General features: G+C 42.0%; 1 protein-coding gene and 3 non-coding genes across 4 annotated transcripts in view; all 4 read right to left on the bottom strand.

The window, feature by feature from the left end:
• Nucleotides 1–10817, bottom strand: part of LOC136248869 (splicing factor 3B subunit 1-like) — a 55436-nt gene extending 44619 nt beyond the window's left edge. Inside the window, exons 1-5 of the mRNA XM_066040691.1 lie at nt 10658–10817; nt 10493–10572; nt 10322–10380; nt 9638–9680; nt 9502–9585 (exon numbers count right to left, since the gene is read on the bottom strand). Of these exons, the coding sequence (XP_065896763.1) occupies nt 9502–9585; nt 9638–9680; nt 10322–10380; nt 10493–10572; nt 10658–10679 (288 nt within the window). The 5' untranslated portion in view covers nt 10680–10817. The remainder of the gene's footprint in view (nt 1–9501; nt 9586–9637; nt 9681–10321; nt 10381–10492; nt 10573–10657) is intronic.
• Nucleotides 611–728, bottom strand: LOC136251956 (U5 spliceosomal RNA). The gene has a single exon (XR_010699296.1). It is a non-coding gene; the product is annotated as a U5 spliceosomal RNA (small nuclear RNA).
• On the bottom strand, nt 2522–2639 carry LOC136251955 (U5 spliceosomal RNA). Its single transcript, XR_010699295.1, has one exon. It is a non-coding gene; the product is annotated as a U5 spliceosomal RNA (small nuclear RNA).
• Nucleotides 10818–14121: 3304 nt separating the features above from the next.
• LOC136251954 (U5 spliceosomal RNA) lies at nt 14122–14239 on the bottom strand. The gene has a single exon (XR_010699294.1). It is a non-coding gene; the product is annotated as a U5 spliceosomal RNA (small nuclear RNA).
• Nucleotides 14240–14280: the final 41 nt, after the last annotated feature.

Below are 14280 nucleotides of genomic sequence, written 5' to 3'. Positions count from 1 at the left end.
GACATTAGTTGCAGCCCTATTGAAATTCAAGTGAAATTTGCTAAAGTACTACTATATCTCAGTGTACAATGGTTTTCTCTTGTATGTACAATCAGTGCTTTAATCAAGTATAAAAAGTGTTTGGTATATTTCTGTCATTTACAGTGATATATATTTGTGTGATCTGTCACTTGAGGTTGTGTACAAAGAAGGTCAACATGTTTAGTTTATCAGGCTTTAAGCCATTCCTTTTCTTTGTAGATATGTTACCTGCTGCACTAAACAAGCACTCAGAGGCTAAACTTGAAAGGCAAATAGACAAATACTTTTTAGCAAGACGGGATAAAATTGAACATGATGATTGATGTATTTTCCACCACTCCAGTGGGTTGGTTACTCTCTGGATCTGGATTAATAACCACTATCTATCGATAAATTTCAGCTTTGCATGCACCTTGTGATCAGTTTGAGAGTCTGACTGCTGCTCTATGGTGCAGTCCTAATGTTTAACCACAATAGTACTGTATTGATACCTTTCAACAAACTGAACAAACTACTAAATATCGCATTGAAACAAGAACTCCAGCATCACCCATTCCCACACATCACACATGCTATACAGTTGTTTTGGGGCCCCAATTAAGGAGTAAACAAAAAATAATCATTTCATACTCATTATGTGTCCTCCTCCACGGAAATCTTTAGTAAAAGGCGAAAGATTTATTCGCTCTGAAGGAAGACCAGAGTAACTGCAGGCCACCAATTCCTCTTATATAGATCTTTCTACAGTTACTGATTGTGGGTTGCAGTTTTCTATTGGACAATCATTAAATGTTATCAATTGTGGATTTGAAATTTCTTCACTAGTATGTTTAAAGACTTGTTAACATCAATTATTAGGAATGAGTTTAACTGTTACTACTCATGCAAACATTGTAGCTATGACATGGGCACCGTGTCTACTAGACATCATCCTATCTCATTGATTATCTGCTCAGTAGAATAATAAACTTCCTATTTCCTTGTGTAACTTGACAAGATGATGTTTAGTTTATGACCAACATGACACACAACACAAACATTCACAAGTGCTTGCGTTTAATTTTATACCTCACACCAAATAAGCTGATTCCAACACTGACAGATCACATGTCAATACAATTAAAATGGTGCTTTGTACATGAGGTTGAAGTATGGGCCAAATTGTCTAAGGTATTAAGCTCCATGTTCTGTATGTGGTATTCACTATAGCATTTAAAGACACAACACTTTGTGTCAATACGCCGAGATGAAAGAGCCATGAAAAGTCTAAAGCCAAGAAATGCGCCATACAATTTAGAGCACTTTTATCAGAAAGACACAGTTACTACAGCAAACTGTCTATTGAACTAGATATCAGTGTCTCATAGAGTTGACAATAGATGAAGCAAGTAGTCAACTTCTTATAGCCACTTCAAGTAGCTTAGCTACTCATACAACAGGAGGTTGGACACGCACACGTGAGCGCATACATTTTGTATTGAAAGTTTAACCAAGTGTCCACAAAAGTTTTCACAAATACCATTCGAGAGTGCACTTTAAGTTTAGTCTATTCAGCCGGGTCAACCCCATTCAACCCCACTACTCTAGGCACGTAAATCGCTATTGAAATCTACGGGAATCACGTGTGTAAGTGTTTGCTGGGTGGAATCCGTGTGTAATTAATACTATAGGGACGCCTTATGTACGTGCATTTAAGCACAATAATTGTCAAAGAAAGCAATGTGCATGCTAACAAAGCCTCTCAGGGTATTGAAAAAGAAGAGCGGACGCCACTAGCTTGGCCTCACAGAGAATCGAAAAGAGAATTAGAAACTCGCACACCCACGTTGCAATAAGAATTTGCTGTTCATCTTAAGAAGCACAAGGTAACGTGGTGTAGATATTGCTAAACATTTCTTCTATCACTTACTCCTCTTTACAATATTAGAAATATGCAATTAACAGTAATAAATTTCAGAAGCGCTTATATCGTGTCCAACCTCCTCTGCTCATACAAAGTATATAGTAATATCATTTTCACTTGTTGCAGCAATTATAGTATGTTTGCGTTGAGCTGAATCCTCAAAAACATTTAATAACTCATGGATGTAATTACACACGATCTTGAAATTTGGCTCATTTGCAGTACTGCTTGATCCGCTAAAAATATTTCAAAATCTTGTTGTTCAAATGTTTGACATAATATTTACGACCAATCAAAATTTTCACAATACATTTCCTATGGAGAAGCCATACAAGTACAGTGTCCATTAGAGCTCTTTCCCAAACTTGTAATGGAGCCAAGGAGCCAAACCGTACGTGTCTGTTGTTGACACCTTTGCTGTTACCAATAATCATCTGGTTGGCAGAAATGTTAACTCTGTTGAGAAAAATCCACTTTTAATTTTTAACTGTTTTTCAGGGTTCAGCTCAACGTGAACATGCTATAACAACCAGCGCCAATATTTGTAGCTATGATGTTAACCTTTCCCATACACAGATATTAACTTAGTTTCCTTTGGGCCCCAATTAAGGGGCAAGCAAAAAATAATCATTTCATACTCATTATGTGTCCTCCTCCACGGAAATCTTTAGTAAAAGGCGAAAGATTTATTCGCTCTGAAGGAAGACCAGAGTGAATTAACGTACCAACCAATTCTTTATATAGACCTTCCCATAGTTACTGATTGTGGGTTGTAGTTTTCTATTAGGTCTATTCACACTATTGATTGTGGATTTGAATTATCAACCATATCCTCACATACCATACCATCTTGCTTATTAGTGTATATATAGAACAAAGTGATAGTGGAATATCATAATTATATTTCAGAAGGCTCAGTCTCACATATCAATGGTGTTAGGCCTAGTTCCCTAGAGATTACAGCTAGTTGGTCGTTAAATAGAAACAGGATACGTAGCACGTGCGCTGTGCGCATGCGCAGAGAATCCTTATAAAAATTGCCATGCTTTCACACCTCTGGCCTTTTTTCTAGCTCGCTAGTGTTGGTTGTTGTGTGATTTTCGTCTCGTCTTTCGAGTCTACATGGATGTCTGATGACACTGCATCTGCGTTCGCGGCTATCCAGGAGTCTCTCCAGCGACTGGAGGGGCAGCTGTCAGACGTCACGAAGGATGTTGACGAACTGAAACGAACTACTCCCCAGAGAACGGCACAGCTATTCAGGGATCAAGATCCTGGCTCGGTACAAAGTACCTCGCGAACACAAAGTGTTACGCAGTCAGGTAACTCTGATGAGGTCGTCCCCATTCTGTCATGGGCAGAGCGGATGGAACTAGAGGACGAACAGCGGGATGAGGATTCTCTCGAGCCTGTCGACGGCGATGGCCGCGACAGCAGGGAGCAGCCGGTAAAGAGCGACAAAGTCGCCTTAACTACCGTTAGCCAGCCGACTGAAGATTTTCTCCGTCAGGCGTTCACCCCTATGACTAATGTCACAAGGAGGAAGCTCAGGTCCGAATTTATCGTGCCAGACACTACTTTCACCACTGCCCCATGGCTGGACAAGTCCATGAAGGAGGATTGCTCAAAGAGTGTAAGATCCTCGGATAGCCAGCTATCAGAGATCCAGGCACACTTCCTGGATGCTGTTGGGCCCCTGACAGGGATGCTAGAAAGCATCAACTCAGGCTCGGTGCTGAACTTTGAGGATGTTGAGCAGGCAGTGAGGGGCAGCACTGTCATTTCTGGGAAATGCATCCTCACGATGTACCTCCCAGAGGAGATTGGGCGTACTCAGTGAGTACAACCGAGACTTGGTGTCCTTTGCCACAGAGTCGAATGAACTGTTCTCGTCGGCAACTACTACATTGTTTGGACCTTCCTTCCCGGAGAATGCTGCAGCCCATATCAAGCAGATGCAGACTCTTAGAAACTCTCGTCTGCCAGCTAACCCGCCAAAGTCGCAGGGTTTTTCCAAGGCTCCCTCGTACCCGACGCAACGAGGGAGCAAGTATTCCTACAAGGTGCAGCGTCGTCACCAACCCTATCCCAGGGGTGGCAAGGGCCGAGGAGGATCAAGCCAAAGGACAACCAGCAAGTAACTAGAACCTCATGCACACACTCTTTTATCAACAAAAGAAAGTGTCAACCATATCATTGTGCACCTGACTCAGCAGGGTTTTATGAAGCCACAGACAGCACAGCTGTCCACCCCAGTGGCCATGAGGTTGGCACACTTCCAAGACAATTGGAAAGTGTTAACTACAGACAAGTGGGTTCTGGAAGCAGTAAAGGGCTTCCAAATCCCCTTCATAAGTCAGCCTGTTCAGGAGTGTCAACCAAACCCTCCTATATCCTCAAAAGAGCAAAGCTCCCTAATTCAAGAGGAGGTAAAGGCACTCTTAGAGAAGGGTGCCATAGTGCCAGTGCAGGATTGCCACCTGCAAAAAAGGGTTTCACTCGAACCTCTTCCTTGTCCCCAAGAAAGGAGGTCAAATGAGGCCAGTCATCAACCTTAAGAGGTTGAACGAATGGGTAGAGCCCCAGCACTTCAAGATGGAGGGCATGGGAACTCTCAAGGAGCTACTGAGGCTGAACGACTGGATGGTGAAGGTGGACCTAAAAGATGCCTACTTCACCATACCGATACATGCAGATCACCAACCTTTCCTGAGGTTTACAGTGAGGCAGGAACATTATCAGTTTACATGCCTACCATTCGGCCTGTCGTGTGCCCCATGGGCATTCACCAAAGTGATGAAGCCCGTCACCATCCTCCTCCGGGGTATGGGTGTGCGTATGATAGTCTATATAGACGACATACTGATTCTAGGGGAATCCCCTTCCCTGGTGGAGGGCCATCTGGAAGCACTGATGCATCTGTTGACAGGCCTGGGGTTCATCATCAATGTACCCAAATCAATCACCACCCCGACCCAGAGGATCGAGTTCCTGGGTCTCCAGGTGGACTCCACCTCACTACACCTGAGCCTGCCAGGACAGAAACTCCACCACATCAGGATAGAGGTGAGCCAGCTTCTCAAGAGCTCACAGGTGACAGCACGACAGCTAGCTCAACTGATAGGGAAGCTGCATGCTGCGGCGCAGGCAGTCCTCCCTGCACCACTGTTTTACCGATCACTTCAGGGAGATCTTCAGAAAGCCCTGTCCCAAAGCAACCAGAACTACAACACGCTGCTGTCCCTGTCAGCTCCAGCCCAGGGGGAGCTGACCTGGTGGCAGGAGCAACTTGCTCAATGGAATGGCAAGGCCCTCCTCCACAAACAACAGACTGTGACCATCACCTCAGATGCCTCTCTGATGGGATGGGGAGTGGTCTGCAATGGCTCCAGAACAGGGGGTCCTTGGAGCCACTCCGAGCAGGGGATGCACATCAATTGTCTGGAGTTGCTGGCAGCAACCCTGGCGGCAAAGACCTTCCTGAAGGATCAGTCAGGTGTGACAGTTCTTTTGCAGCTGGACAACCAGACTGCAGTGGCCTATATCAACAACATGGGGGGCACAGTGTCACCCCTACTCACAGACCTGGCCAAAGCCCTCTGGCTGTGGGCCCTGTCCAAGGACATTGTGCTGACTGCAGAGTACATACCGGGGACGGTGAACGTTGTGGCAGATGCAGAGTCCAGGTCCATGTCAGACAGGACAGATTGGAAACTGCATACCAATGTGTTCCAGCAGGTGAACAAGAAATGGGGACCACTGGAGGTGGACCTGTTTGCAACTCGTCTGTCTACACAACTGTCTCGTTTCTTCAGCTGGAGACCGGACCCACTGGCCGAGGCAACGGATGCTTTCAGCCAGGACTGGGGTTGCATCAAGGGGTATGCGAACCCTCCATGGTGCCTAATAGGGAGAGTCCTGTCACAAGTGAAGAGCCAACAAGCTGTGTTAATCCTAGTGGCTCCTGTGTGGAAGGGCCAACCCTGGTACCCTGTCCTACTGGGAATGCTGTACGACTATCCTCGGCAGCTCCCACGCTCAATGAGCCTCTTTCAGTGGACAGCCAGTGCAACCAGAATGGATCTGATACCCCAACTAGCCATATGGCCTGTCTCCGGCAGAAGTTTGGAAGTGGAGACCTTTCGGAAGCAGCTAAGGAGCTCCTCCTCAAGTCCTGGAGAAGTAAGACATCCACAGCCTATGACTCCCACTTCAAGAAGTGGTTGGGCTGGTGTTCTGAACGGAATTTGGATCCCGTTTCAGCTGTAGCCAATTTCTTGGCTGACCTTCATTCACAGGGTTATCAGACCAATTCCCTGAATGCCTATACGTCTGCTATATCCAGTGTACATGACAGAGTGGATGACATGGATGTGGGTAAGCATCCATTAATTGCTAGGGTCCTTTCCATGCCAGACCTCCTCTTCCTCGCTATACAGCCACCTGGGATGTCCAGGTAATTCTAAATCAGATGCTACAGTGGGGGTGTACAAAGTCCCTCCCACTAAAGCTACTGACTTTTAAGCTAGTGATGCTGATGTCTTTGGCCAGACCATCTAGGTCTGCTGATCTGGCTTCACTATGTGTAAGCCATTGTCACTTCAAGCCTGAGGGTGTCATTTTCCAGCCTTCTTCTTTAGCCAAGCAATCCAGGCAGAATAAGCCACTTACTGATTACTTTTTTGCCAGTTTTCCAGACAATACAGAACTTTGTCCTGTGGCAACTCTACGACAGTATCTAGCAGTCACATCCTCACTAAGGAAGGACTCTGCTAAGTTGTTTGTGGCCATCATCAAGCCTCACAAGCCGGTTGCTTCTTGCACCATTGCCCGGTGGTTAAAAGAGGTGCTTAAGTTATCTGGTATTGATGTTAGTATTTTTACAGCACACTCAACAAGGAGTGCCTCAGCATCAGCTGCTGCAGATTCTGGAGTGACGACCAGTGACATCCTGAGGGCTGCTGACTGGAGTGCTGAGTCAGTGTTCAGGCGGTTCTACTACCGACCTTCTCATGATCCACTATATGGTCGAACTGTTATAGCATCTGGAAACAGTGAGACCTAACATATGTATTAAGTGCAATTATGCTGTGTCATGCATATGTATGCATGTCTTGTCTCGACTTCACCATGTGTTGAGCTACAAACAACACCATTGATATGTGAGACTGAGCCTTCTGAAATATAATTTCCAAATGGCTCAGATCACGTAGTGATTGCATGCTATTTGGGATTATATGAAGAAGGTGAAGTCGAGCATATCAATGGTCCCACCCACCCATGCCCAATTCTCACTTACACTTGGCTCACTATCAAAAGGCCAGAGGTGTGAAAGCATGGCAATTTTTATAAGGATTCTCTGCGCATGCGCACAGCGCACGTGCTACGTATCCTGTTTCTATTTAACGACCAACTAGCTGTAATCTCTAGGGAACTAGGCCTAACACCATTGATATGCTCGACTTCACCTTCTTCATATAATCCCAAATAGCATGCAATCACTACGTGATCTGAGCCATTTGGAAATCATACTCATTGTCTTGTTAAACCCCATGATGATCCATAAGTAAGCTAGCCCCTTTATATAGTATCAAGAGTTCATAATATTAGAAGATATTATGAACTCTTGCTAGTATTATACATACCAAAAGTAATTGTCTCCACATCACACTGCTCATGACTGAGAGGTACTTAAAATGAACCAGCATACACAACACACACACACACACACACACACACACACACACACACCTCACAGAGCCTATTACACATTTTGATGTTGTGATCCTTACTACCACCTATCACAAAGAAACTGCTGCAACATGGCACTGCAATCTCAACAACACCCATAAAGTAATATGTTTTACAAGTCATCTTACTATTAGAGGCTGATATATATCGTATCAGTGTCTGATATAGAAAAATTTATAATATCGATGGAAGCCGATATCACTGGTAACAACCGATAATATATATAACTATCGATATACAACTGAACTATCTTGAGGACATTGTGTAGTGATTAAGCTACATTAATCAGTGAACAAAGCTGGAAAACAGTGGTTATCTTTCTTGCCTTAAAGCACCATCTACACAAAGCCATATAAGCGTTTGTATTTGGCTACCATTTTACTGTTACAATACTTACCAATCTTACAACAAAGTTTAGCCTGAGAAGCAACTATATTAGATGAAGTAAAAAGCACAACAAAAAACAGCAGGCAGTGGTCTTCTGCAATCCGTTGTTTTACAGAAGACCACTGCCTTCTGTTACACGTTACTCCATACTTGAAAATTAATTCAGTCCTTTAATTAATTAAACAAAGCACTACGCTACAAGAAGCCATAGAAACACGTGCACAGCTAACATTCTTGTTACAATGCTTAACAACCATACAACAATCATAGTGGTAAGCTATAAAAAGCAACCATGGGATAGAAACACAACTTAAAAAAACCAGCAATCTTTAAAATATGGAGTAATTATGAAGACTAATCTTGGTGGGAGCATGCATTAAAATATCGTGGGTACCTGGTAACTTACTGTCTGGGTTGTTGAGGCCTCTCCACCACCACAGCCTTGAGTGAAGGTTTATTTTTGTAGCTCAAAGCCTGTGGGTATTGGACAGACATACTGATCACGGAGACACTTGGTTTTGGCAAAACCAATTTCAGAAAAACAAGCGGCCAGTTGTGGGCACGCACCTGGTTTAATAAATTCCTGTTTCATTTTATATTTGTGTTAGTTCGTAATCTTTTTTGCTATAGCATGGCTATGTTATACACATGTGGTTGTGACTGTTTCATTTAAGAGTATCTCAATCTACATGTCAAGAGGATAGTTCCTGAGCTTTTTTGGTTGACAAAGGTGCTCAACAACAGAAAAATGTTTGATAAAAAGAATTCAAGCATTGTGGCTGCCATTATGATTGTCAGTCATGCAGACGATATGATGCCACCATTATTGCTAGATGAGTTCATAACAGAGTTCTTGGTTTCAAACATTGTTGCTGTCTCTTAAGTCCTAGGATAATAGAGTATGGGATATCACCTTGGTACACCAATGTCAATTTCATACATCTTAGTTGTTTACTATTGAGAAGAGAGGCCATCTTGTAAGAGATAGACTCACGTATAGCAGTCCAGGTTGAGATCAGCCTCTTCATAGAACACATACACACAACATAACACAATCACATGACACTACAAACACCTATCCTACACTAACACTTTCTCAACACAGCAACACCTTTGTGTGTGAAACAAGCAAGGCCTGGTTACCATTCTCTAGATCTACAATGAGCTTGCAAACTTGCAAATGTCTTGGTATTGACTAGTCACGTTGTAGTCTGTTAAGTGTGGCACACATTGTGTACATAATACAAAACTGGCAGTACTTCTGCTATCCATTCTTGCCACTACTGATTATCCAACAAGAATACAGTACGGCAGGTTCATACGTAAATGTATACTATGCAACATAGATGCTTTAAGTAATCAAACATTGAAAGTGACTTTTTCTTCACAAGCCCATATCCCATATCATACAAACCCATACCCTCCATATCATCACTCACCTCATCACTTGGGATTTCTTGTAGCATCTCTGATGTGGCTCCATATGACATTCTTGCTGGGGCATGTGAATCTTCATCATCTTCCTAATGAGGGGGTCATACCCATAACACATTACAGTACAAGTTGAGCACATACCTCCTCTTCATTAGGATTGATGGATGTGACATAGCCAGCAAACCTGTACAGGTGAGATTTAGATATCTACTAACTGCATACAATTATAATGTGTAACGTCTTGTAAGTGGGTTTATACGTAATGCACTATAAAGACACACGTGATAGTGTGACACAAGAAACTTGTGAGCCAGCCAAGTGTGCATGTATCTTTAAACAAAATGACACAATTTTTGTACATATGTAGCTCATTCCAAACACATTTGTAAGGCCCAAATTCCCTCAATGATCCCCCAATATAATACTAAGGCTGACTCATCATGTTACAGAGAATGTGTCCAGAGTGGGAGACTGTATCACCATCAGGGATACCAACTATAATGGAAGGCTCATACTTGCTCAACACATAAATGCACTTGTTCCTTCCAGTGATAAGAATCACTCCACAAAGTTTGGTAACAATCTTATGCCATGTACAACCAAGCCACCTACATGCTAACCTACTATAACATTGTAGTCCATGTTGTGTGTACAGCATATACCTTGTACTTGTGTGTATATGTTCATAGTGAATGAGAATGCCGACACAGAGTGTATTGTATTTTACATTCATGTGTACAATTAAACCTCTAATTTCATTTAGGTAAATTTATCTGCTACCAATATCCTTTCCACTGAAAATATGTGTATAATTAATCTGCTTACTTGTGAGTTGGTCCATCATAAATATCACCATCATATAGCCCAGTAGAACCAAATCCAATCTAAAACAAACATTATGTTAGGAACACAATAGCACCAAGAAAACGTTAATTCTATTTAAGGCTCACTTATAAACTACGGCCAAACTTATTGGTACAAATAAACGCCACATACCTTGTCTGATGACTCGGCGGTATTTGCTTTATTCAGGGATCCTCGTTTCTCTTGAAACTCTTTAATTTGCTGCTCTAACTCTGTTAAAATTAGCACAATGGTAATAACGTGTTAACATTTCTAAACAGCTCAACCCTACACGTGTACACTGTCTAGTTTATTTACCTTCTCTCGTAGTCGCTGCCATTGTGTCCTACAAGCGATACAAGCAGCTCCAGAACGTGCGAGCAAAACGTAAATATGACGACAATTTTTGAACCGACAATCACAAAAAGTAACTCTATATAACGCGCACTGAACAGGTTTTCGATTGTTACAACCATAGATAACATTATCTATGTTGCAACCTGTTGAAGCAGAGGTTCGGTTGGATCATAATTATTGAGGCGAACTCGGAGGCGGGGCTGCGAGGAATGCACATGACTGTATACATGATTCCAGAGACGAGAAACCCTCCTTTAAAATTTGAGTTTTTATTTTAGGCAAACTGAGTTGCAGGACTCCAACTGGGCACACCATTTAGTTTGCAGAACAAGAGTAGTGAGTAACAGTATGCAGTATAGCACAATAATTTGTAGTATTAAACAATAAAATTGCAGTGATCATAGGGACATGAAAAGGAGCAGCAAAGTAGTTACCTAATATAGCTAACAGTTATTTGTATTTTGAACTAAACAACGTTAATATAATATTTTGATCAAGTTCTAAATTTTGAGAGAATTCCTGTCAATCTGCGAAAATACTACCATAGATGGTAGAGGCACGATACTCTGACTACCCAAAATAGAGCAGTCATGTATAATAGAACATTTGTATAAATATACAAATATAACTGAATCCCTAACATTAGTTCTTTGTTTCAACCATTGGACTACAACTTCTTCTATCACTGGACATGTTACATGCACCATCATCACTATAGTATGTACATACAAGTTGAGGATCCTGAAAAACAGCCAAAAATTAAAAGTGGACTTTTTCTCAAGAGAGTTAGCATTTCAGATGATTAGATGTGACAGCAAAGGTGTCAACAACAGACACGTATCGTTTGGCTCCATTACAAGTTTGGGAAAGGGCTGTAATGGACACTGTAGTTTTATGGCTTCTCCATAGGAAATGTATGTGAAAATTTTGATTGGCCATAAATATTGCATCAGACATTTGAATGAAAAGATTTTGAAATATTTAGCAGGTCAAGCAGTGCTGCAAATGAGCCAAATTTCAAGATCATGTGTAATTGCATCCATGAGTTGTTAAATGTTTTTGAGGATCCAGCCCAATGCGTGCATACTATAGTGAACATGACTTTTTCTCTGTTGCATGCCATTTTATTTAATGGGTGTGGGTGATCCTACTAGTTTCTGTGACTCAGACAGGGCCGCCACAGGGGGCAACTGGGGCATTTTGCACTGGGCCCCAGCCTGAAAGGGGCCCATCAAAGGCCCTTTGAATATCTGTTAAAAAGATTGATATACTTTAATAGAGCAGTCAAGATCTAGATACTCTAATACAGCAGTCACCGTATTCTTCAGAGGAGCAGTGTAGCAAGCTATGTACGTATAGTTATAAATAAGGAGATATAGTCGGTGAGGGGCAGCTATTGTCATTGTAGGCACGTAATGACCTCTTTTTTTTTTTTTTTTTGGTCTTTGACTTACAGCTAGCTGAAGTTGTGATTCAGAGTGGAACCCTCCTTGCCCCTGGGGCCCCACTTAACTCTTTGCCCTGGGCCCCTTAATTTCTCTGGGTGGCTCTGGACTCAGATTGATGATTACTGCACGTTTAAAAGAAATTGATTGCTAGCCGGTCCATTCATGCTCAACCCCCAAATACTCGAAGAGTCAAATTAATCGATACACTGTGAAGCTTCTAAGGAATATGCTCTTGAGATCAGAGGCAGTCTCCACAACTCGTCATAATGACTGTGTGATAGCTAGCTATTACAGCTGAGTTGCTTTCAAATGTTTGTAATGATGTTGCCATCTGACAGTGACTGACTGAGTGGCCATGACGGTGAGCCATCAGGCCTGGTGTAAGCACTACAACCACTACAGCAGTGGCATTTGTTGGTTGAAAACTATATACTCTAATAGCACAATCAGCCAAGATACTGTAATAGAATAGTCATCAAATAGGACTGCTGAAAATACTTAAAATATTCTCAATTTCTGTGGATACTGAAGCGATCTCAGAAGCTGGTCAGGTCAAGAGTCAGGGTTAGCTACCATGTAGAAAACAATTGGTTGCAAAGCATATGCTTTTCAAGGAATACCAATAGCAGCTCTCTGCCAGTTCTGTCAACCTCTTAGTGAGTGGGGAGGTACTTACTTCTGAATCAGCTGACCAATAAGATGCTGCCAAAGCTGACATTCTTGCTTGCAGATTTTGGGTAGTGGCAAAGTGCTTTTTTTTTGATATAAGAACTGATTTTTTACCCAAACACATACTGTGACCCAATTGCAAGGACCACTTGTGAGGCCCATTTCTGGGGAAGTGTCTGATGACCTATAAGAGATGGAACACCTTAATAAGGAGAAAGATAGGGTACAGTGAAGCCATCCCAAAAAGCTACTATAGGGTAAGGCACTGTGTTTAGACACCTCGGCAAGCTGGCACACCTAAGCTGCTCAACACACACGTGCTGTTATAAGCAATTTTTATTAGCAGCAAAAGTTTTACTAGCAGTAAAGCTATATGTGTTGTATAGCTTAGTGGTTAAAGCTTCCTTTTCCCATGCTCCCAGTTGTTCTATACCTATGAAGTCAATTCCACCGATCACTACACTCCCTATTCTGCATCTTGTGACATTTATTATACAGATTTTTTCAGATTCACTTGCGAAAAACTAGAACATTAAATATAGCGATATGTTTAGGAAATGTCAAAACATCTATGCTGGGCTCTAGGCTTCTAATCTGACAATTTTGCTTTGGGCTTGTATTGTTGACAGTCATAGGCCTTCTGACTTGGCTATGTTCAGCATATAAAATGGAAGCCAGATATATGGCTTAAAATAATGTGTTTATCTAGCTATAACAAGCAGTCAATCTCATGCATAGTATATGAGCCAGTTCTGCAGGATCCCAGGCTATATGTTGTGGTAGAAGATCAAGTCACCACCTCAGTGGAGTGACGGTTTCATAGCAACAGTGTCAAATTTGTGACTCCCAGCTGTGCAAAGTTTCAGCCAATTGCTGTAATTAGTGGTCTACTTCTGATCTGCATAAATACTCTTCCATTTGTCATCATCATGGGTATAGATAGTTATACTGTAGTCTTGCACATGCAATCAGATCACTTCTTTTTGTGTTATTTATTCATTCCCTAAAGAAGAGGTCTGGTTTTTAGTGTAATAACAGCATGAAGATGATATTCTATAATTTGTTCAGCAAAGAAACTAGAAACTGAACTGACTGTGCATTCTACAGTAATGAAGCGCAATAGTAGGCAAGGAAGAATGGCTGCAGCCAATTCGATTGCCTGGAGGTTAAATATGTAAATCAAATCAGTATCATGGTACAGGACACAATTGAAGTCAGCACTAACCCAGAAGCTCATCGAGCCCAGATCTGACGAGCTACTGATTGAACACACTCCTACAGTAGTTACAAAATTTGATTTAACTTTTGAGCCCCACTTAAGGGGCAAACAAAAAATAATCATTTCATACTCATTATGTGTCCTCCTCCACGGAAATCTTTAGTAAAAGGCGAAAGATTTATTCGCTCTGAAGGAAGACCAGAGTAAAGATGCAATCCTTCTGTCTTCTTTATATACGCCCCTTAACA

This window comes from Dysidea avara, chromosome 3 (assembly GCF_963678975.1).
Source record: "Dysidea avara chromosome 3, odDysAvar1.4, whole genome shotgun sequence".
Lineage (NCBI taxonomy): Eukaryota > Metazoa > Porifera > Demospongiae > Dictyoceratida > Dysideidae > Dysidea > Dysidea avara.
This window is presented reverse-complemented; position numbering and strand designations above follow the sequence as displayed.